This window comes from Camellia sinensis, chromosome 4 (genome assembly GCF_055761805.1).
Source record: "Camellia sinensis isolate YWXY chromosome 4, ASM5576180v1, whole genome shotgun sequence".
Lineage (NCBI taxonomy): Eukaryota > Viridiplantae > Streptophyta > Magnoliopsida > Ericales > Theaceae > Camellia > Camellia sinensis.
In genome coordinates this window covers 174,441,698-174,466,565 of record NC_138964.1, presented here as the reverse complement: position 1 = coordinate 174,466,565, position 24,868 = coordinate 174,441,698, and the positions used below count along the sequence as shown (strand labels likewise).

At 40.8% G+C, this 24,868-nt stretch overlaps 1 protein-coding gene across 5 annotated transcripts in view; it reads right to left on the bottom strand.

Annotated features, from left to right (window-relative positions):
• LOC114306908 (uncharacterized) overlaps positions 1 to 24,868 on the bottom strand; it is a 40,454-nt gene that overhangs the window by 1,184 nt on the left and 14,402 nt on the right. For 2 of the 5 annotated variants that reach the window (XR_014327917.1, XR_014327918.1), the window contains 2 exons: positions 24,745 to 24,804; positions 2,887 to 3,003 (listed from right to left, as the gene is read on the bottom strand). Coding sequence is in view for 1 of the 5 variants with exons in the window: in XM_082866964.1 (XP_082723090.1) it covers positions 24,759 to 24,804 (46 nt within the window). In the remaining 4 variants the exon portion in view is untranslated. Of the gene's footprint in view, positions 1 to 2,886; positions 3,004 to 21,640; positions 21,941 to 22,027; positions 24,805 to 24,868 lie in introns of those variants that run through there. The other 3 variants (XR_014327916.1, XM_082866964.1, XR_014327919.1) reach the window with 2 other exon arrangements.

The window sequence follows — 24,868 nt, the reverse complement described above, 5'->3', positions numbered from 1 at the left end:
TCTGAGTAAGTTTTGGGCATATTCGGCTTTAACTCCCAACCTACGGGTCTGGATTACATTCTGTCAGTTGTCACAAGTCCTATTTGTCATGGGGAAGCTGCCCGTGAGAGTCACACGGTGGTTCGGGGTCTGTTTTGAATTTTCGCCTCTGAAATGCCATTTTTCGAGTAAGTTTTGGACGTATTCGGCTCTAACTCCCAACCTATGGGTCCGAATTACATTTTGTCAATTGTCACAAGTCTTATTTGGCATGGGGAAGCTGCCTGTGACAGTCACACGGCGGTTCGAGGGCTGTTTTGAATTTTTGCTCCTGAAACGCCCTTTTTTGAGTAAGTTTTGGACGTATTAGGCTCTAACTCCCAACCTATGGGTCCGAATTACATTCCATCAGTTGTCACAAGTCCTATTTGTCATGGGGAAGCTGCCCGTGAGAGCCACACGGCTGTTCAGGGGTTGTTTTGAATTTTCGCCACCGAAACGTCCTTTTTCGACTAAGTTTTGAGCGTATTCGGCTCTAACTCCCAACCTACAGGTCTGAATTACATTCCATCAGTTGTTACAAGTCCTATTTGTCATGGGGAAGCTGCTCGTGAGAGCCACATGGCGGTTCGGGGGCTGTTTTGAATTTTTGGCCCCGAAATGCCCTTTTTCGACTAAGTTTTGGGCATATTCGGCTCTAACTCCCAACCTACAGGTCCAAATTACATTCCGTCAATTGTCACAAGTCCTATTTGTCATGGGGAAGTTGCCCATGAGAGCCACATGGCAGTTCGGGGGTTGTTTTGAATTTTCACCCCCGAAACGCCTTTTTAGACTAAGTTTTGGGCGTGTTTGGCTCTAACTCCCAACCTACAGGTCCGATTTACATTCCGTTAGTTGTCACAAGTCCTATTTGTCATGGGGAAGCTACCCATGAGAGTCACATGGTGGTTCAGGGGCTGTTTTGAATTTTTGCCCGCGAAACGCCCTTTTTCGAGTAAGTTTGGGCGTATTCGTTTCTAAATCCCAACCTACGGGTCCGAATTACATTCCATCAGTTGTCACAAGTCCTATTTGTCATGGGAAAGCTGCCTGTGAGAGTCACACGGTCGTTCAAGGGCTGTTTTGAATGTTCGCCCCCCGAAACACCCTTTTTTGAGTAAGTTTTGGGCATATTCGGCACTAACTCCCAACCTACAGATCCGGATTACATTCCGTCAGTTGTCACAAGTCCAATTTATCATGGGGAAGCTGCCCGTGAGAGCCACACGGCGGTTTGGGGGCTGTTTTGAATTTTTGCCTCCGAAACACCCTTTTTCAAGTAAGTTTTGTGCATATTCGACTCTAAATCCCAACCTATGGGTCCGAATAACATTCTGTCAGTTGTCACAAGTCGTACTTGTCATGGGGAAGCTACTCGTAAGAGTCACACGGTGGTTCAGGGGCTGTTTTGAATTTTTTTTCCCTGAAACACCTTTTTCGAGTAAGTTTTGGGCGTATTCAGCTCTAACTCGCAACCTACGAGTCTAAATTACATTTTGTCAGTTGTCACAAGTCCTATTTGACATGGGAAAGCTGCCCGTGAGAGCCACATGGCAGGTTGGGGGCTGTTTTGAATTTTCGACCCCAAAATGCCCTTTTTTGAGTAAGTTTTGGACGTATTCGGCTCTAACTCCCAACCTACGGATCTGAATTACATTCCGTCAATTGTCATAAGTCCTATTTGTCATGGGAAAGTTGTTCGTGAGAGCCACACGGTGGTTTTGGGGGCTGTTTCGGATTTTGGCCCCCGGAACGCCTTTTTTCGACTGAGTGAAGCCTACGAGTCCGAATTACATTCCGTCTGTTGTCACAGGTCCTATTTGTCATGGGAAAGCTGTCTGTGAGAGCCACATGGTGCTTCAGGGGCTTTTTTGAATTTTTGGTTCCAAAATGCTTTTTTTCAACTAAGTTTAAGGCGTTTTCGGCTCTAACTTCCAAGCTACAGGTACAAATTACATTCCGTCAGTTCAATTCTCTTTCAAAAAATGAATTTTTTTTTTTTGAATCAATATTATGTTACAAATTCCATGATTCTCATGCCATGCCATGCCATGCCACTTTCTTTATATCATCATTTCTTTATGTCATCGCAAGTTATATGGCATGAAGCAATTTCCCAAATTCCCATTCCATTGTCATTTAATCATAATTTCATCCCTTACATTCTCAAGAAACAAAATTAGCCTCAACCAACAACCCACAAAAATTTAATCTTGCAAGATCAAACCATCATATATTATATAGCCTACAATGAGATCCAGAAGCTTATGCGAACGATCTAGCATCTATCAGACAAATTTACCAAAAACAGGCACCATTAGCTTGTATAAAAACAGTGGATAACATTTAAGTGGTATAGCTCAGAATCATGAGTGGTAAAGTATGTCAAGTTGTAAATAAATCTTGTGTTTAAGAATAATGAATAAACCAAATACGTCAAGTTTATAACTCATTATTCTTCCGTGGAATTGCATCGAAATAAACCAAAGCACACACTTTGTTAAATCTTATTCCATTGTTCAGAAGCTAGAAAACTTCAGAGCATGTATATAGAATGCGCAAGAATTAATACACAAACAAACAGTAAATGCTAAACTCATTCTTAGGTCTTGATCTAATAAAGTGAATATAATAAAACCAAGTTTCAGTTACCTCCAGAGCATACACTCACAGGGTCATACACTACAAAACAGCCATAAGAGAGCACAAGATCTCTCAAGGATAATTTCCCATAACTTTCCTAACCATCTAAACTTGAAATATGATCAGTAAAACGTACTGGCTTGTCCACTGATTAAACATGTTGAAGATCAAGGAAAACTAGAAAAAACAACTGACAATAAACAACATGAAAAAAGGCATTACCTCAACAAAGGCCATTGAAAAATGAGTAGATCCCACCAGGTTTCAATAATGAAGGAAGATGTTGGTGGAACTGTCTCATATCTTCATAATACTCCCCATAAGTGTCAAAGAATACACCTGGAAAAAATAGAATCAACGATTACAAGGGGACAGTTATGCATGCTATATGCCATATAAGATAGTCAAATTAATTAGCTATTATTTTCTATTAAAAAAATAAAAAAGGAAAAAGAAAAGCTTAATCTCAAACTAGCAAATTATATATAGACATAAACAAGATGCTATCTAGCCAACCAAATAGTCATTAATAAGCTTTCCCAGGTCAGTCAAGTTGAGTTGAGTGATTGAACAAGATGTCATTGTTTCAATAACTAGCCCAAACACGAGCAACCACTATTACTGATCAAGCTTCTGCAAGTATTTGCACATGTAAGCAAGGGAGATTGTAGACAATACAACATGCACTTAATCCATCAATGATAGAAATCAGCTACAACTGCACATTTCCTTGGTCATTTCACATCCTTCTTTATAGTGGTCTTAGATACATCAAAAATATTAAGTAAAAGTAGAAAATAATATCTAATTTAATGAGGTTTTCATGTCTATGGGTTGGTATATTAAATGGGATTGAAAATAAAAATAAAAAGAAACTGAGCTAGGAGCCATTTTCCAATAACATGTTGGACAAAAATTAACTACTAGAAAGTAATTATCACTTTACTAAAAAGGCAACATGAAAACATATCTTCTCAAGTCACCACAAGTGCAACAGATCTCAAAGATTATATTAATATAATTACCACTCCCTTGTAAACTGAGTTTTAAAAAGTGAGTATTCATAATCTATTCATTTGTGTCCTATAAAGTCTCTTTTGTTCTTTTGAAACATGTTTGAATGGAAGTGTGAAAAACAAGTATCCTAAGTTAAAACTCATATAGTTACTTTGGTTTGAGCTATGTTTTTACCGTTGAATTCTCTATAATTATGACCATGTGAAATTTCACATTTTGTGGTCAATTGTCACAAGAACAATTCAAACTTAGCATTCATAAACTTTATTAACCAATCATCAAATTTTCAATGTAAGTAGAAGAAAGTCATTGGTTCTTATTCTCATGGTATCAATGAATTCTAAGTAGTCATTACTCTTGGACTATGATAGACTAATCTTGATTATTGATATGACCGCGGTAATGTTCTTAAACATTGCAAAAAAATAAAAATTTACCCGTTTACGCAAAGTACTAGTTATGCTAATCAAGAAAGTACAAAATTATGAAGTTTTTGTTAACATAAATAGGTCAAGAAGTGTCTAATCTATAGCCATGAAATAATTAGAGAAAAGGGTAGATGTGGTGAACCATGCAGATCACATAAATTCTACTACTAATTCAAGATAACCTCATTTTAGTGAATTTTAGTACATGATATTCAATGCTTCTTGTTTACATGTTTTTTGAACTATCATTTGTTTCCCTCTCAACATCATTGAAGATGGTTTGCTAGAGCAAAATCAAAAAAATTGACAAGGTTGAGCTACTTTATGCGCAAAGGAAGTATACTAAACTAATAATATTACTTGGTATATGTAAGACGATAACTACAAGTACTTAGTAACTTGAGAGATTAGTTGGGAAAAGTAACCCATGAGATTAGTAGAGGTGAAGGTATGGACATCCTTTTAGGGTAAAAAGAAAGTATGCTAAACTAAGATTAGAGGATGATGATATATAGTCAATAAGAAACAGCTAGTTAGTCTAACCGTATGCAGTGAAGGTTGAAACCATCATTAATAGTCTAAGTGTCCTATGTAATTCCATCATTAAAAGTATATTTATTTTATACTTCAGAATTTTGTTTAATAGCTATTAAAACCCATTATTTAGAGATATATCATAAACATTGACGAACAATAATATCCTTAGTTTTGATTCTCAAATTCAGGTCTTTTGTTCTCATTCTCCATTTTAACCCTCCATCTCATTCTCGTAATGTTGTCATGTCGTCACAATTTGAATTCAAAATTAACTCTATCATGTACGATTTGTTAAAATTAAAACAATTTAATATTTTTTTAAAAAAATTTAAATAACCTCCATTTGACTTAAATATGACTCAACCACAACATTAGAAGAGCGAGACAGATAGACAGGTGTACTGGCTATGCATCACGCATCCCAAGCACCCTACGGCGAATAAAGCTTTTATCTAGCAATTCCTGGAGTTGAATCTTCAACTTACTCAACTCGGCTGGGGCAAAACGGTAAGGTGCCATGGAAATCGGCGCTGTGCCGAGCACTAAATCAATAGAAAACTCCACCTCTCGATGGGGTGGCAAACTAACAAGATCCTCGGGAAAGACGTCCGAGTACTCACAAACCACTCTCGGCAATACAGTCTGGGTCTCATCACACTCACTACTCATACAACTAGTGAGAAGACAACTAAGCTCACTCCGCCCTCGCGGATCATACACTGGTGGAAAAACACTACTAACCCGATCCCCCAAGAAGTGGAAACAATCCCCGCTCAAGGTACATACAATGACCCTCTGGCGGTAACAATCAATAACAGCCCGGTATGACGATAACTAGTCCATACCCAAAATTACATCAAAACCCGACATAGCCATAACTACAAAAGAAAATAGAAGCCGGCAGTCGGCGACCTCTATATCACAACCTCTACACCCTTGTTTCAAAATCAATTCACCCTCAACAGGTGATACAACACAAATAGAAGATGCTAACTGTGCCAACTCCAACCCCAAAACAGATGCAAATGCAGCAGATATAAAGGAATGGGATACACCCGTATCAATCAACACATTAGCAACCGAGTTGCAAAACAGAAAGGTACCTCTCACAACAGATGGGGTTGGTACAAGATCCTGCACGATAACAGCATACACGCGCCCTGTAGGCCCCTGATCTACCTGCTCACTTCTCGGAGCAAAAGTCTGATGTACAGACTGAGACGATAAGGCTCCCTGATTGGCCCTCGAGGCCTGAACGAACTGACTGAGCTGGCTGATGGCTCTGAGTTTGCCTCAAACCAGATGCACCAGATGTGCCACTCAACTGCGGGCAAAACCTCTTCAGGTGCCCCGCTTGACCACACTGTTAACAAGAAATCGGCTGAACTCTGCCCTAACTCTGGCTCTGAGAACGAGCCGAAGATGAAGTTGCTCTCTGCCATCCTCCCCTCTGCGGGCAAGCTGGAGACTTGTGGCCCAGCTGGCCACATTTGTAATAAGTAATGTCTCCCTGACTGCCTCTCCCAGAACTTGAACTCGGCACTGGAAAGGTAGATTTCACAAAAGCACCCTGGGACTGCTGAGGGTTAGAACCCCTCTGCCTCCTACCGTCCCCCTGGCTATCCTGACTCCTCTTGGAGCCCCTCAACCTTTCCTCCTCCCCGTGCATAATAATCTCTATATGGGTCGCAGCATCCACAAGGCGTCCATACTCCCGAGTCATGGACCCAGCAACCCTAACCTTGAGTTTGTGCCTCAACTTCCTTTCGAACTCCAGACAACGGCGTTTCTCAGACGCCACTAGCTCAGGTGCAAACCTAGACAAGCTAGTAAATGCGGCCTCAAACTCGGCCACTGATGTACTTAGCTACTTGAGCTGACAGAACTGATCCCTCAACTTCTCCCTGACAGCGGGAGACAAAAACTTCTCCTGAAAGGCATCAACGAAATCCTCCAAAGTCCCTCCAATACGACCTCGCACAAACTTCCACCACTGACCCGCGTCTCCCTTCAGCTGGAAGGACGCCAAGGTCACCTTCAAAGCCTCGTCTTCAATGCCAAGCATCTCAAACGTCTTCGTCATCTGCTCAAGCCACTCATTAGCCTTAAGTGGCTCCTTGGGATCCCCCAGAAACTCATCCGGGTTAGACCAGAAAAACTTCCTCTTCAGAAAAGAAGGCCCTGCCTCAGTAACATGGGCTTGGACTTGATTCTCAGCTCTGAGAATGTCCATGGATTCCCTCAATGCTCCTACCATCTCGCGGGCTAAGGCGCCCATGGCCTGCTGACCTACTGGCTCGGCCACCTTGGCCTGACCAACACCCTCCTGCTGTGCCGGATTCTCATCCGGTATAGGCATCTCCTGCCTCCTAGGCCTACCTCGCCTACCACCACGTCCTCCTCCTGACATCCTAATAAAGGTAACGAAGACATTAGCACATTCACAAATGTGCCGAAGCTATAACACTCACGTCTTAATGCAATGGACAACTGTAATTCACTCCACGTAAGCACATAATCACATAAGCACTTACGAATCTCATTTCCGGATAATAATAGTCCCAAGGCATTGCTAGAGTTCCAGTTAGAAACGGCAGTGATCAAGTGCCTTTCCAACAGGACTCCCAGAAACCCAAGGATCCAATCAACATCCTAGAAGCTAAATTCCATACCCATATAGTCACATAAACATGTTATCAAATAAACACATAACATTACATCTAAGTCTCTAACAAGCGAGACAAACCCACTGTGGTACTAACTACTTCCCATGTACCCAAAGTATTCGAACCCGGTACGCTCTGATACCAAGTTATAACGCCCTCAAAAATAAACCCATAATCATGCATTCATGATACAAGAAAGAGATATCATATTCTCAACATCAGAGTACTCTTACAAGAGATATTACCTGTTAACAACAAAAGTAAATGCCCTATAGGCTTACAACTTTCCAAGTCAACACTTGGGTTCAACAAAAATGGAGTTCTAACTCTTTACACAAAATAAGCCCTTGGCTTGATATACATGCAATACACAAAATAGTCACAAAAGTAAGCCTTCAGCTTCTATAACCTCCCTAGCTACATCCTTGAAGGTGGCATATCACTTGAACCTGAAAATGATGTCCCATATAGGGTGAGCCAATGCCCAGTAGAGATATACTAAACCAAGTATGAGAAATAACTAAAACAATAGCATTTGATATATGGTTGACACTTACAAACCAACTTACAGCACGTTTCAATTCAACATCAAGTACATCCATTTTTTTCATTTCAGTTTCCTTCATATAGCGATCCCGGGTTTACCCTTGTTGTACAGTGATCCGGACATGTGTCCGTGGATGTTGGTAGTTGTTTATTATCTTGTTTACATCCTTTCTTACTTTGTATTTGAGTTATAGGATGTGTTGGGCGGGTTTGTTACAGGTTGGTTGAGTTTAGAAACCAAAACTAGTTGCCCAGATTTTGGCCTGTACGCTCGAGCGGGGGTTTGGGCGCTCGAGCGGAGATTACACCCATTCAGTATTTTCCTGTGCAGCGTTGTACGCTCGAGCGTGGTATTGGCCGCTCGAGCGGGGTTGTCTGAGTGCCGCTCGAGCGTAGAGTTGAAAGCTCGAGCGGAGACCTGGTTCTGTCGAGATGCTGGGAGAGTGCATCCGGCGCTCGAGCGGGAGTTTGGCCGCTCGAGCGGGAGTCTGTGAGTGACGCTCGAGCGGGGTGTTTTACGCTCGAGCGGAAGACTGGGTTTAAGTCCCGAAATTGTGACTTTTCAAATCACTTTTTCACTTTCTCTTCTCTCTCTTACTTTTCCAAAATCACCATTGTTGAGCCTCTCACTCTAGACTCTACCTTCTCTCTAGGTTTTGATCTAGTAGGAGTGATTTGCTCACCTTTGGCCTTTACAAAAAAGTTGTTGATCGTCGAGGGCTTCATTTTAATCTGAAAATCTCGGGTTTTGGAGCACGCTGGGTTTTGTCGTCTTCTCCTTTGGGACTCCGAATTTGAGGTAGGGATAACCTACTCCTCTCTATGGGTTTTGTCTTTAAATTTTGGTATTTTGAGATGTTGGGCTTGGTTTGGTAATCTTGTAAAGGTTTGGGGCTTTTGTGTAATTTTACAAAGGTTGGGGTTTTATTCATAATAAACCTAGATGCATGTTTGGCATAGAAAAATGGAATGATTGTTGAATCATTGATGAAAATGGGACCTAAGGGTTGAAATGGTAATTATGGAAAATGGCCTAATTACATTGTTTAATTAATTGGGATAATTAATTGGTGAGAAATGAGGAAATGAAATGTTGATTGAATATCCATTTGTGCATTTATTTTCTGTTTTAGAAATAATTGCTTGGGGCTATCGGTGGAGGATAGTCGAGATTGTTGTAGACAATGCATGATGATTAGGTAAACGGAAACTAATCAATGGAATGTGTCATGGAACTTGACGGTTGATAGAATACATTAATTGTATGTATTGTGTGATTGTATATAGAACCAATGTGTTTATATACGTTATGTGTAGAGGAGGAGATAGGGGATGTACTCCGCGGTTTAGGGGAAGATAGGAGATGTACCTCTAAACCGGATAGGTATTGGGAGAAGATAGGGGATGAACTCCGTAGACACAGCTCATATGCTTGTCTAGAGAAGTGAAGATAGAGCTCATATGCTTATCTTTGTGAAGTGTGGATACAGCTTGTATGCTTATCTGTGGATATTGTTGTTATACATATCTGTTGAGAATGTGGATATAGCTTTTATGCTTATCTGAATGTGAGATATAGTTTTTATACATATCTGTGGAAATGATGATAGAGCTAGCATGCTTATTTGTTGAAAAAGAGAAAATGAAAGGTAACTTAGACTCATAAGTCGTTTGACATAAATATGTGATTTATGTGATTGCATCAGTGTTGGCCATCTATCAATTGCTAATATTTTAGGCATTGTCCATGGTTGGTTTAGTGTATTTCTACTGGGCTGTGGCTCACCCTATATGGGAATATCATTTTCAGGTGCAGGAAGCATGCCACCTCCAAGGACATAGCTGGGAGGCTAGTGGCGGACATACTTTTGTCGCTTAACTTTTGATGTATTACATGTAACTTCAAGCCCAGGGCTTAATGTGTAATTGAGTTAGTACTCTTTTGTTGTAACCAAGTGTTAACTTGGAAAGCTGTAAGCCCGTAGGGCATTTTGTTATGATGTTAACATGTAATACTTATGTAATGGAATTCTAATGAATAAGAGAATGTGGTTAGTTTATATGTAAATGCATGTCTTATTTGATGGGTTTAATGTTATTATTTTGAGGGCGTTACAACTTGGTATCAGAGCGTACCGGGTTCGAATACTTTGGGTACGTGGGAAGTGATTAGTATCACAATGGGTTTGTCTCTCTTGATAGAGACTTAGATGTAGTACCATATGCTATGTGCATATTTGATAACATGCTTATGTGACTATGTGGGTATGGGATTTAATTTCTGGGATGTTGATTGGATCCTTGAGTTTCTGGGAGTCTTGTTGGAAAAGCACTTGATCAATGCTGTTTCTAACCGGAACTCTAGTAACGTCTCGGGACTATCATTATCCGGAAATGAAATTCGTAAGTGCTTATGTGTTTATGTGCTTATGTGGAGTGAATTACAGTTGTCCATGCATTAGGACGTGAGTGTTTAGTTTCGGCACACTTATGAATGTGCTAACGTTCTGTGTTGCCTTTATTAGGATGTCAGGACGAGGAAGAGGTGCTAGGCGTGGTAGACCTGCGAGGCAGGAAGTACCGTTACCGGGTGAGATTCCGGCAGTGCAGGAGGGAGTTGGGCAGGCCACTGTGGTCGAGCCAGTGGGTCAGCAGGCTATGGGTGCCTTGGCCAGAGAGATAGCAGGAGCTTTGGGTATTCTTAGAGCTGGGAATCAGGCAGCTGAGACAGGGCCTTCTTTCTTGAAGAGGGAGTTCTTCCGGTCTAATCCGGATGAGTTTATTGGGGATCCGAAGGAGCCACTGAAGGCTGATGAGTGGTTAGAACAGATGAGTAAGACGTTCGAGATGCTTGGCATTGAGGACGGAGCACTGAAAGTGACCTTGGCATCCTTCCAGCTGAAGGGAGATGCGGGTCAATGGTGGAAGTACGAGAAGGCTCGTGTTGGTGGTACTTGGGAGGCGTTTATAAATGCTTTTCAGGAAAGGTTTTTGTCTGCAGTAGCTAGGAAGAAGCTGAGAGATCAGTTTAGCCGGCTTAATCAGCAGGGCTTGTCAGTGGCCGAGTTTGAGGCTACTTTTACCAGTCTATCCAGGTTTGCACCGGAACTGGTGGCGTCTGAGGAACGCCGATGCTATGAGTTTGAGCGGAAGTTGAGGCGGGGCCTCAAGTTGAGAGTTGGTGGGTCTTATATCCGAGAGTATAGACACCTAGTTGATGCTGCAGCTCATACGGAGCTTATGATGCAGGAGGAGGATGAGGGTCAGAGAGGCTCCAAGAGGAGCCAGGATAGTCAGAGTGATGGCAGGAGGCAGAGGGGTTATAACCCTCAGCAGTCTTAGGGTGCAGTCTCTAGATCGACCTTTCCAATGCCGAGTGTAGGCTCGGGGAGAGGCAGTCAGGGGGAATTCACTTGTTACAAGTGTGGCCAGCTGGGTCACAAGGTTTCTGTTTGCCCGCAGAAGGGTGGGGGTCAGAAAGCTGCTTCTTCTTCAGCTAGACCGCAGAGTCAGAGTTTGGGCAGGGGGCAGCTCTTGACTTGTTATCAGTGTGGACAACCTGGGCACTTGAAGAGGTTTTGCCCACAGTTGAGTGTCACATCGGGAGCGTTTGGTTCTAGGCAGACGCAGGGTTTTCAGCCAGCTCAGTCTGTGCAGGCCTCGAGGGCCAATCCGGGAGTTTCGTCATCCCAGTCTGTGCAGCAGTCTTTTGCTCCGAGAGGTGAGCAGGTAGACCAGGGGCCTACGGGGCGCGTGTATGCTGTTACCGCGCAGGATTTAGTACCAGCTCCATCAGTAGTGAGAGGTACTTTTCTGTTTTGCAACTCGGTTGCTAATGTGTTGATAGACACGGGTGCATCTCATTCTTTTGTATCTGCTGCATTTGCATCTGTTTTGGAATTGGAGTTAGCACAGTTAGCATCTCCTATTTGTGTGGTATCGCCTTTGGGTGGTGAGTTGGTTCTGAAACAGGGTGTTAGAGGATGTGATATAGAGGTCGCCGACTATAGGCTTCCTTTTCCGTTTGTTGTCATGCCCATGAAGGGTTTTGATGTTATTTTGGGTATGGACTGGTTATCGTCATACCGGGCTGTTATTGATTGCTACCGCCAGAGGGTCACGTTATGTACCTTGAGCGGGGAGTGGTTCCATTTCTTGGGAGACCGGGTTGGTAGTGTTTTCCCACCGGGGTATGATTCGCGAGGGCGAAGTGAGCTTAGTAGTCTACTTGCTAGCTTTGAGAGTGGTGAGAGTGGTGAGACTCAGCATGTATTGCCGAGGGTGGTTTGTGAGTATTCGGATGTTTTTCCCGAAGATCTTGTTAGTTTGCCACCTCACCGAGAGATAGAGTTCTCTATTGATTTAGTGTCTGGTACGGCGCCGATTTCTATGGCACCTTACTGTTTTGCTCCAGCAGAGTTGGTTGAGTTGAAAGTTCAGCTCCTGGAATTGCTCGATAAGGCCTTTGTTCGCCCTAGTGTTTCACCGTGGGGAGCACCGGCACTCTTTGTTAAAAAGAAAGATGGTGCCTTGAGATTGTGTATAGACTACCGGAAGTTGAATCGGGCTACGGTTAAGAATAAGTATCCTATGCCCCGTATAGATGATTTGTTTGACCAGTTGAAGGGTTCCCGTTGTTTCTCTAAGATAGACTTGAGATCGGGTTACCATCAGTTGAGGGTCAGGGAAGAGGATATTCCGAAAACGGCATTTCGTACGCGGTATGGCCATTATGAGTTTCTGGTGATGCCATTTGGGCTTACCAATGCACCGGCAGTCTTTATGGACTTGATGAACCGGGTTTTCCGGGAGTTCTTAGACCGATTTGTGGTCGTCTTTGTGGACGACATCCTTATCTATTCGCCTTCTGAGGAGGAGCACGAGGAACACTTGAGAGTGGTGCTTGAGTTACTTAGAGCCCATAGGCTGTATGCCAAGTTTGGGAAGTGTGAGTTCTGGCTGAGGGAAGTCAAATTCTTAGGCCACGTGGTATCCGGGGAAGGGGTGTCTGTTGATACATCCAAGGTTGAGGCAGTGCAAGATTGGGCACAGCCTAAGAGTGTGTTTGAGATCCGCAGTTTTCTGGGATTAGCTGGGTATTACCGTCGGTTTGTGAAAGATTTCTCCAGGTTAGCGTCACCGTTGACTAGACTGACTCGGAAGGGAGTCAAGTTTGTGTGGAGTGAGACTTGTGAAAAGTCGTTCCAAGAACTGAAAGTTAGATTGACCACCGCTCCGGTGTTGATTATTCCGGAGAGAGGGTTAGGTTATGTGGTTTATTGTGATGCCTCACGAGAGGGTTTGGGTTGTGTGTTAATGCAAGAAGGGAAAGTGGTAGCTTATAGCTCACGTCAGTTGAAAATACACGAGAAGAATTACCCCACACACGACCTAGAGTTAGCAGCAGTGATCTTTGCCTTGAAAATCTGGAGGCACTACCTTTATGGTGAGAGGTTCGAGGTATTCTCGGATCATAAGAGTTTGAAGTATCTGTTTACACAGAGAGACTTGAATCTGAGGCAAAGGAGGTGGATGGAGTTCATCGAGGATTATGATTTTGAGTTGCACTATCATCCGGGAAAGGCCAATGTTGTGGCCGATGCCCTTAGTAGGAAGACCATTGGTGATGTAGCTTGTATAGCCATCCGGGAATGGGAGATGTTGGGAGCACTTGGCGAGTTTGATTTGCTACTGGGCGAATCTGTTGAGGCTGCGGCCTTGTTTTCTGTTGTTGCGCAACCTACACTTGTGATTAGAGTGTTAGAGGCACAGAGAGGTGACCTCGAGGTAGAATCCCTCCGAGAGAAGATCTCCAGTGAGAAGGTTGAGAAGGGCTTGACGGTGTATCCTGACCTGAGTGTGAGATACCGAGACCGTTTGTTTGTACCGGAGCCTTGCCGAGAGGAAGTACTCCTAGAGTTTCACCATTCGCGCCTTGCGGTGCATCCGGGAGGTACTAAGATGTATCAGGATTTGGGTCGCCAGTTTTGGTGGCGGGGTATGAAGAGAGATGTGGCTGTTTTCGTATCGAAATGCCTTACTTGCCAGCAAGTGAAGGCCGAGCATCAGAGGCCAGCGGGTTTGTTGCAACCCTTGCCTATTGCCGAGTGGAAGTGGGAGCATGTCACTATGGACTTCGTTGTAGGTCTTCCGAGGACTCAGCGGGGTAGTGATGCTATTTGGGTGGTTGTAGACCGGTTGACTAAGTCGGCGCACTTTATTCCTATGCGTGTGAGAGATTCGGTGGATCATCTTGCCGATTTGTATATTCGGGACGTAGTGAGATTGCACGGGGTCCTAGTAACGATCGTCTCAGATAGAGATCCTCGTTTTACTGGTAGGTTGTGGCAGAGTTTGCAGAGTGCCTTGGGCACTAAGTTGACCTTTAGTACGGCTTATCATCCTCAGACAGACGGGCAGTCCGAGCGTACTATCTAGATCCTCGAGGATATGCTTCGGGGTTGTGTCCTGGATTTCAGTGGGACGTGGGAGAGGCACTTGCCATTGGTAGAGTTTGCCTACAACAACAGTTTTCAGTCTAGCATCGGTATGGCACCGTTTGAGGCCTTGTATGGCCGACCGTGTAGGTCTCCAGTTTGTTGGACCGAGGTGGGTGATGCACCTTTGTTGGGTCCGGAGTTGGTTAGGGAGACGACGGAGAAAGTTGAGCTTATCCGTAGGAGGCTTGTTACAGTCCAGAGTCGGCAGAAATCTTATGCTGACCGTAGGAGGAGACCTTTGGCGTTTGAGGTAGGTGATCATGTCTTTTTGAAGATATCACCTAGGCAAGGTCTGATGAGGTTTGGGAAGAGTGGGAAGCTATCCCCTCGGTTTATAGGTCCTTTTGAGATCCTTGAGAGGATTGGTGAGGTTGCTTATCGGTTGGCCTTACCGCCGCAGTTGTCCGGGGTGCATGACGTGTTTCATGTGAGTATGCTTCGGAAGTATGAGCCAGATCCATCACATGTGTTGGATTGGACTGATTTAGAGGTAGATGAGGATGCCTCGTATGAGGAGAGACCGGTTCGGGTCTTGGATAGGCGGGATCAGGTCCTGCGTGGCAAGACCATTCCTTTGGTGAAAGTCTTGTGGAAACATCACGGAGTGGAGGAAGCCACTTGGGAACGTGAGTTGGAAGTCCGAGAGAAATATCCGGACTTGTTTGTTGATATGTAATCTTGTATTTAAATTTTACATTTTGTTGAACTTAAGAGCTTTTATATATGTCTTAAGTTGTGAAACATTGAAAATGTTTTGGTTATTGGAAGTATGTTTTGGAACTTGCCTCATATGGAAGTTGAATGTGACATTATATGTGTTAAATATATTGTTGAGATTGGAAGGATAGTGCATAATGTTGATGCATGTTAAAAATACATATGTTGTTTACATATTGTGATATGTCTCTTGTTAAAGGGATGGGATGACCGGTAATGGGTCGAATTGTTGAATGTTCAAGTGTAACATTGTTTAAATTGGAGAAAAACTTGTCTTTGAAAACTTGTGTTTAATTTCGGGGGCGAAATTCTTTAAGGGGGGGAGGTTATAGCGATCCCGGGTTTACCCTTGTTGTACAGTGATCCGGACATGTGTCCGTGGATGTTGGTAGTTGTTTATTATCTTGTTTACATCCTTTCTTACTTTGTATTTGAGTTATAGGATGTGTTGGGCGGGTTTGTTATAGGTTGGTTGAGTTTAGAAACCAAAACTAGTTGCCCAGATTTTGGCCTGTACGCTCGAGCGGGGGTTTGGGCACTCGAGCGGAGATTACACCCATTCAGTATTTTCCTGTGCAGCGTTGTACGCTCGAGCGTGGTATTGGCCGCTCGAGCGGGGTTGTCTGAGTGCCGCTCGAGCGTAGAGTTGAAAGCTCGAGTGGAGACCTGGTTCTGTCGAGATGCTGGGAGAGTGCATCCGGCGCTCGAGCGGGAGTTTGGCCGCTCGAGCGGGAGTCTGTGAGTGACGCTCGAGCGGGGTGTTTTACGCTCGAGCGGAAGACTGGGTTTAAGTCCCGAAATTGTGACTTTTCAAATCACTTTTTCACTTTCTCTTCTCTCTCTTACTTTTCCAAAATCACCATTGTTGAGCCTCTCACTCTAGACTCTACCTTCTCTCTAGGTTTTGATCTAGTAGGAGTGATTTGCTCACCTTTGGCCTTTACAAAAAAGTTGTTGATCGTCGAGGGCTTCATTTTAATCTGAAAATCTCGGGTTTTGGAGCACGCTGGGTTTTGTCGTCTTCTCCTTTGGGACTCCGAATTTGAGGTAGGGATAACCTACTCCTCTCTATGGGTTTTGTCTTTAAATTTTGGTATTTTGAGATGTTGGGCTTGGTTTGGTAATCTTGTAAAGGTTTGGGGCTTTTGTGTAATTTTACAAAGGTTGGGGTTTTATTCATAATAAACCTAGATGCATGTTTGGCATAGAAAAATGGAATGATTGTTGAATCATTGATGAAAATGGGACCTAAGGGTTGAAATGGTAATTATGGAAAATGGCCTAATTACATTGTTTAATTAATTGGGATAATTAATTGGTGAGAAATGAGGAAATGAAATGTTGATTGAATATCCATTTGTGCATTTATTTTCTGTTTTAGAAATAATTGCTTGGGGCTATCGGTGGAGGATAGTCGAGATTGTTGTAGACAATGCATGATGATTAGGTAAACGGAAACTAATCAATGGAATGTGTCATGGAACTTGACGGTTGATAGAATACATTAATTGTATGTATTGTGTGATTGTATATAGAACCAATGTGTTTATATACGTTATGTGTAGAGGAGGAGATAGGGGATGTACTCCGCGGTTTAGGGGAAGATAGGGGATGTACCTCTAAACCGGATAGGTATTGGGAGAAGATAGGGGATGAACTCCGTAAACACAGCTCATGTGCTTGTCTAGAGAAGTGAAGATAGAGCTCATATGCTTATCTTTGTGAAGTGTGGATACAGCTTGTATGCTTATCTGTGGATATTGTTGTTATACATATCTGTTGAGAATGTGGATATAGCTTTTATGCTTATCTGAATGTGAGATATAGTTTTTATACATATCTGTGGAAATGATGATAGAGCTAGCATGCTTATTTGTTGAAAAAGAGAAAATGAAAGGTAACTTAGACTCATAAGTCGTTTGACATAAATATGTGATTTATGTGATTGCATCAGTGTTGGCCATCTATCAATTGCTAATATTTTAGGCATTGTCCATGGTTGGTTTAGTGTATTTCTACTGGGTTGTGGCTCACCCTATATGGGAATATCATTTTCAGGTGCAGGAAGCATGCCACCTCCAAGGACATAGCTGGGAGGCTAGTGGCGGACATACTTTTGTCGCTTAACTTTTGATGTATTACATGTAACTTCAAGCCCAGGGCTTAATGTGTAATTGAGTTAGTACTCTTTTGTTGTAACCAAGTGTTAACTTAGAAAGCTGTAAGCCCGTAGGGCATTTTGTTATGATGTTAACATGTAATACTTATGTAATGGAATTCTAATGAATAAGAGAATGTGGTTAGTTTATATGTAAATGCATGTCTTATTTGATGGGTTTAATGTTATTATTTTGAGGGCGTTACACTTCACTTATACCGTTTCAATTCATAATTATGGCTCAGAACCTGGCCAAACAATGCAATGTGACTATAACACATACTTCACAATTCACATGAGAATATAACTCATATTAAAACACTTCTATACTTCAACACTTCCATATTTCAAATGATACACAGATTTGCTGTATCAATGGAGTCATCCCCTATCTCCTCTCAAACCATGGAGTACATCCCCTATCTCCTCCTAAACAACATACATATACAATGTATTTAAACACTTATCATATACAATGATCAATCAATACACACATTTGCTATATTATTTCAACCGTCATATTCAATGACATATTCAATGTGATTAATTTCAGTTTTCCCTAATCATCATACAATGTCTACAACAATCACGACTATCCTCCACCGATAGCCCAAGCAGTTATCTCTAAACAGATAATAAATTTATTGAACAAATAAATAATCAACAATTTCATAAGTGGGTGATAAATTAATCCAACCACACCATTCAATTACAATTCCATCCAATTTCATGATTTCCAACCCAATTTCACATTTCCCCAAATTAATTATTCAACATAATTAGGGCATTTTTTTCCTTTTTCCATTATCAACCCTAAGGTTCAATTTCATCAATTTAACAACAATAATCCCATTTTCCAAGGTCTCACATACACATGGAGTTTAACATTTGAAAACTCCCTTTTATAAATTACACATCAAACCCTAACTTTTTCTAAAATGACTAAGCAACACCATCTAATCAAAATGACCAAAATTTATGTTAAAACTCATAGAATAGAGTAGGTTATCCCTACCTTAAATTTCGGAGCTCAATGGAGAAGATAAAGAAATTCGAAGGTGCTCCAAACCCAAAGATTTTCGGATCAAAATGTAGCTCACACCAAGCTCCACACTTTTTACAAAGGGACTAGGGTAGAAGATCACTAACACTAGATGATTTCTTAGAGAGAAGATGAAGTCTAGAGTGAGAAGCTCTCAAGTTTGGGTTTTGAAAAGCTAGAGAGAGAGAGTGGCCCAAAAAAGTGATCCAAAAAGCTAAAATTCGGACTGATATAATACACAGTTTGCTCGAGCGTGGAATGCCCCACTCGAGCGTCAGACACAGACTCACGCTCGATCTTGAAAAGCGCCGCTCGAGCGTTGAATGCATACTTCCAGAAGTTCTGCAGACGAAGGTCCCCGCTCAAGCGTGAAAGTGGACGCTCGAGCGTCCGATGACCTACAGCGAAAAGTATTGAGGGTTGAATAATCACGCTCGAGCGTGAAAATGCCCGCTCGAGCGGAGGAACAAAAGCAAAAGGCCCGCTCGAGCGTGAAGGCCAAAATTTGGGCATCAACTCTTGGTTTCCAAACACAACCAACTTGTTTCAAACCTGCCCAACACAACCCAAGACTCAAATACAAGAGTAAAGGATGGGAATGAGAATAAGACAACAACCAACACCCACGGACCCGAGCCTGGAATACAGTTTAAACAAATAAAGGAAAACCAGGATCGCTATAGCCAACTACTTGGCGGCCTTATCTCTGCTTGGTATGTAAACACGCGGTTAGATGTGGTAGCATGTGAGTCATGAAGTTAGGTTCTAAAGCCAGATGGAAGAGCAAGCCTCACAACTCAAACCATTTTAGCAATATGGCAATGTTATGACAATCAAGAAACAGGAAATGGCTGCATTCTTTCAAGTAAAAAGTGATTTAATAGCCTAAAATGTAAACAAATGCCGACTAAAAATTTTTTAGTCGCCTATTGGTATATTTTTAGCGACTAAATATTTTTTTAGTTGCCAATAACTAACATATGGCTACTAAAAAAATTTAGTAGCTAAAAATTAAATCATTGCCGACCAACAGGAAAATTTGTTTGTAAAGGTCTAACTTTTGGTGACTAAAAATGTTTTAGTAGCCAAAAGTGACATTTATAACTGTAGCAAATACCAATAATAGCCAAAAGTGACATTTATGACATTTAGGTGCAGATTGTTGTAGTGACATTTATAACTGTAGCAAATACCAATATTAGTCCTTGTCTATTATTTCGTAGTCGGTTACTACCTTTTTACCGTCACTCCTTTTATTCTTAGATATATATTGTTTGTCATTGTACCCACCTTAGTCCCTATATTATTTGTCTTTTCTTATTTTTTGGTCCGATTTGCTAACAGTTGAAGATATTTGTAGAATTTAAAAAAATAACTTTCTTACTTTGATCACTTAGAAAACTTTGTTTTCCCACTTCAAAATAGATAGGTCATGGCAAACGGTAAATGGAAGTGTTCTACGATGGAGGATTGCATGTTGAGGTAGTCTATAGTAGAGGTTTTCGTACAAATGAAGGTCAACTTGACCCATCCCGCATTTTTCGCCACAAAAATATAACATTTGTTACAATTTGGACCAAAGTGAAAAGAATATAATAGTTTGGTCATTTTCGTACAAATGTAGGTGAACTTGACCCATGCTGCATTTTCCGTCACAAAAGTATAACATCTCTTACAATTTGGACCAAAGTGAAAAGAATATAATAGTTTGAAGTCCAAAGTGAGAAAGTATTCATAGGTAAGCAAAGTGAAGATGTAATTTACCATTTTACAAAATGTAAATCATGCCTTAATCTGTGAAGAAATTGTTGATTTAATTAATATCATAATAATTAATATTTATTATTAGAAAATAAGCTGACATAATTTAATATGAAGATTTAAAAATTTTAATAAAGGTAAAAAAAAATATCATTTTGCCTCTCATACTATCACTGAAAATTAAGTTAACCTCTATTATTTTAGTAATATTAATTTTACACTTAGTTTATTTGATTTTGGATTAATTTTACCCCCGCTGTTATGTTTGTAATCCAACGAAAGTTGCTGACATGGCAATGAAATTTCAAATTTCATTTTACCATCCAAACTATCTATAAAATATCAATTAGACCTCCAAATTTCATTTTACTGTCCAAACTATCTATAAAATATCAATTAAAAAAATCTACAAAAGAAAAAGAGAGAGACAGAGTTCGGCATTATTAACAGTGATTGTTTGTAAAGTAATGGCATGCGCAAGTCCCTATTTTATTAGCAATCAAACAAATTTGGAATTTATTCACGTTTATTTTTCAAATTAATCTCCAAACTACGAAATTTATTAAGTAAAAAATATTAAGTCAAATATTTCAATGGAAGAAATAGACTCAAGTCAAAAATATTAAAAAATAGGCAATTTTTTTGAGTTTATAATTAAATTCGAAAAATATTTTAGAAAAATTCTTCCAAACACAATCCACTTTTTAAGAAGCACCTAAAAGTTAATTTTGTTAGTTTTAAATGTGTCTAACACATGTCTAGACATGGGAATATCCAACATTTGTCATGATTCATTAGTCCACTCAACACCTTTGATTTTTACCCATAATGAGGATTCTGCATCTTCCATGATCTAGGTGAAGGAAAGTAGTCTTCAAGGCAAATGCAAAAGCCCTCTGCCAAGTTATTTATAGATTTTGGGCGCATATGGATTTGGATCATTGGAGTCAAGTTACTGTCACTTGTTATAAGCAGTTGTAATTTGTACTCTCGACTACTTGAAAATGAAGATTATTCCATGCTTGGGATCTCTTCTGTGAGCAGATAGCCAAATAGGTACTTTATCTTTAGCAGTTTTTGACTGCTAATTGCTTGATTGTAGCAAGGGGAGGCAAGAATAGATAATTATATAGTTCAAATACTTCGCTGTATTCATTATTGCATTTCAATTCATAATATGCAAGCTAATCTGGCTGCATCAACAGGCTCAAGTCCTAAATTTTCTTAGATGCTTTTAGTTTTAAGGAAGTAGATTTGCATAGTTGGTTTAATACCACACTATTGTTTGAATGACAACTTGGGTTCATGTTACTAATTTTTTTGTTGGGTGATGAAGTCGTTTATATTTTGGCAATGCACATCTCCATCATCTCTTATTATCCCTATACATAGATACTATACCATTCCAATATCAGCACAGTTATGTGTCACCTAACAGCAATGTCCACCATTTCTTTACACAGACAATTAAAAAAATCTACAAAAGAAAAAGAGAGAGACAGTTTGGTATTATTAACAGTGATTGTTTGTAAAGTAATGGCATGAGCAAGTCCCTATTTTATCAGCAATCAAACAAATTTGAAATTCATTCACCTTTATTTTTCAAATTAATCTCCAAACTACGAAATTTATTAAGAATGCCTAAGATTAAAACAACTAAGACATTAACAAAACGTAACTACTAGGCACTAATGTCTCCTTGTAAAAACAATGTTTCGATCACTATAAGCCTCATCATGAAAGTCAACTACACTGAATCATTTGGATAATTTGGCAATTCATCAATATCATCCGTGTAGGGATCCAACTCTGTGTTCATGAATGGTTCACTGTCTGAGTTGCTACCCTCTCTCTGGCTACTTGAAGCCAATTTTTTACCCGTCCGCTTTGTGTGTCCGATGCTCCTACGGTAGCAAATAATGCATAAACGATTTTAATAATCATGTGCATGTAACAGGATATGAAAAGGACATACAATGAAAGTACCATACCTACAATACCCACACCGTCTTGGTTTTGGAGGTTTACCCATAGAAGGTGTCCCTCGGGGGTTCCCTTTGGTCTTCACTACATTAGGATCAACAACATCATATAGTTTGGGTGCAATATTTCTGTCCCCAGCCTCGGCATTACCTTTTTTTCTCATTGCCCAATGTCTTTTCATCTGCGATGTCAGCTGGAAAGCTATTTCCCTTGCCTCTTCAAAATCTTTGTCCACATGTGAGGCCTAATATGACATTTCACTAAAACAGGAGCTGAGTATACCAAACCGAGCTGTCTGTGTTAGGGTGCTACAAATTAGGTAAGACTTGGTTGTTGACACTTTGACCTACCACGTCTTGTCCATATCCACAAGACACAACTCGATGGAATACACATTAATTGTTCAGATTTCATAACAGCAATCATGTGGCAGCAAGGGATGCCAAACGACTCAAACTTCAAGCAACAACATTTCATTGTGATATCAGTTGGAAAATACTCGACTGTCCACGTACATGTTGGTGCCTTGTACTCACCAAAACGATAGGTGCGATGATCCTTTAGCTGAACTCTTTCCATCCCAAACAATTTACCCTCTTTCCTGATTTCATGTCGAAACAATGAGAAAATCTTCGGAGTAAAGAGTTCAGCTGCATGTTTCTCCAAACTTCTCAATGGTGTAGTCAAAACTCTGTTTTAGATTCTGTTTCTGCCTCATTAGCATGCATTCTAGCAAGAGCCCTATCATATTGCGCTACAAATTCATACAGCCTAACCTTTTGGTCTAGGAATATATTGAAATATGCATTCATACCCTCGACACGTTGAGTGCTCCTCATTCCAGCAAACATGTGACCACGGAGATATGCCTCAGCCCAATTATCACGCTTCAAATGAATATCCAACACCCAGTTATTGTTCTCCAACTTGTACTGTTTCACCATAACAGCCTAGGCATTGTCAAACTCATCAATTTTGCATTTCTTTAACATCAACTGTGCAAAATCAGTTGTAAATTCTGGTATGTGGACATTTGTTGAGGCATTTTTCTCCAGATGCCAAGAACATAAACGATGTCTGCAGTTTGCAATAACTCTTTTGATTGCCTGACGCATTGCCCTATCACCATCTGTTACAGTGGAGCTGGGTCTTTTACCATCCATGGCCTCCATTAACATTTCCAACACCCACGTGTATGTCTCCATTGTCTCATCAGGCAACAAAGCACATCCGAATATAGCTGTCATAAAATGGTTACTTACGCCAGCTAGAATTACAAATGGCTTCTTATATGCATTTGCACGATAAGTTGTATCAAATACCAATACATCACCAAATGTAGCATAATCCATTCGAGACCTACAATCTGCCCAGAAAATCTTGTCCAATCGGTTGTCCTTATCGACGTTGTATTAGAAAAAAAATAATGGATCTGCATCTAATTTAGCTGATAAGTATCCTAACGCACCCTCTGCATCCCCTTCTGCGAGTTGTACTTTGCGCTCAGCTTGGAATTGTTTGTGCAAATCTCTGTGAATGAAGCCCACCTTCTCATAACCCCCTGACTGGTGGACCATAAAATCCATGATCTAGCTCGTTTTCATACCCACATTGCGCATGGCCATTTCTTGAGCTTACAAACCTATGCGACCAAAGAAAAGGGACGCAATGTGGTGCTGCCAAGGGATGGTTGTGTTCCCCTACAAAGTGGGTCACAACATATTTGCTGACTGTCTTGTCATCACGCACGCGAAATGTGGCACTACAAAAAAGGCTAGTTTCGACCCTAGGAGTTCTTACCCGTTCCACACGTTGCAAGTATTTCTTTTCGCTTACACCTTCCCTTGGACAAACCCATTTCCTACTCTCTACAAATTTGTTGTCTCCACTAATTCTTTTTCTACTTCTTCGTACGCTAAAATCGCTGACCTTAGCGTATGCATCGTAGAAAGTATAAGCATCATCCTCTGAATTGAATTTCATTTGCAACACATCTTCCTTAGTAAGCATTCATAAACTATCATAGGTTTGGGAAGCTAACCCTTCTTTCACATCAACAACATCATCCTTGTCATCCAGAGCAAATTGATCATCAATTTCAGTATTGACCTCTTTATGCCTACTACTTTCAGGTTCATCCATCGTATATCCACTCGTAAGTACCCTATTAGCAATTAAAACGAAACAAATCAACTAAAAAACACACCTGCCATTGTGCTGCTATAAATTAAATCTTCGGAACAAATAAATTAGCACACCTGCCAGTGCCTTGCAATCAATTAAAAAATAAATAAATTCGAACATGTCTGCAAGTGCCCTACTATCAACTAAAACCAAACAAAAAACAAAAAAAAACACACCCCGTCAATACTGTGCTATCAATTACTAATTCTTTAAAGAAAATGAACAAATAAGCACACCAGCCGGTACTCTGCTATCAATTATACACCAATAATAAAAAAGCACACCTGTAAATACCCTACTATCAATTAAAATAAATAAAATTAATTAAAAAGCACACCTGTCAGTGCCCTTTTATAAATTAAAATCAAACAAATAAATAAAATAGCACATCCGCCAGTGCCTTGCTATTCATTAAAATCAAATAAATAAATAAGCACACCAGCCAGTGCCCTGCTATCAATTCAAAGCAAATAAATTAAAACGCACAAAAGCAATTACCCTACTATGAATTAAAATGAAACAAATAAATAAAATAGCACACCTGCCAGTGCCCTGCTATTCATTAAAATCAAACAAGTAAATAAGCACACCCGCCAATGCCCTGCCATAAATTCAAAAACATAGAAGCAAGTACCCTACTATCAATTACAATGAAACAAATAAAT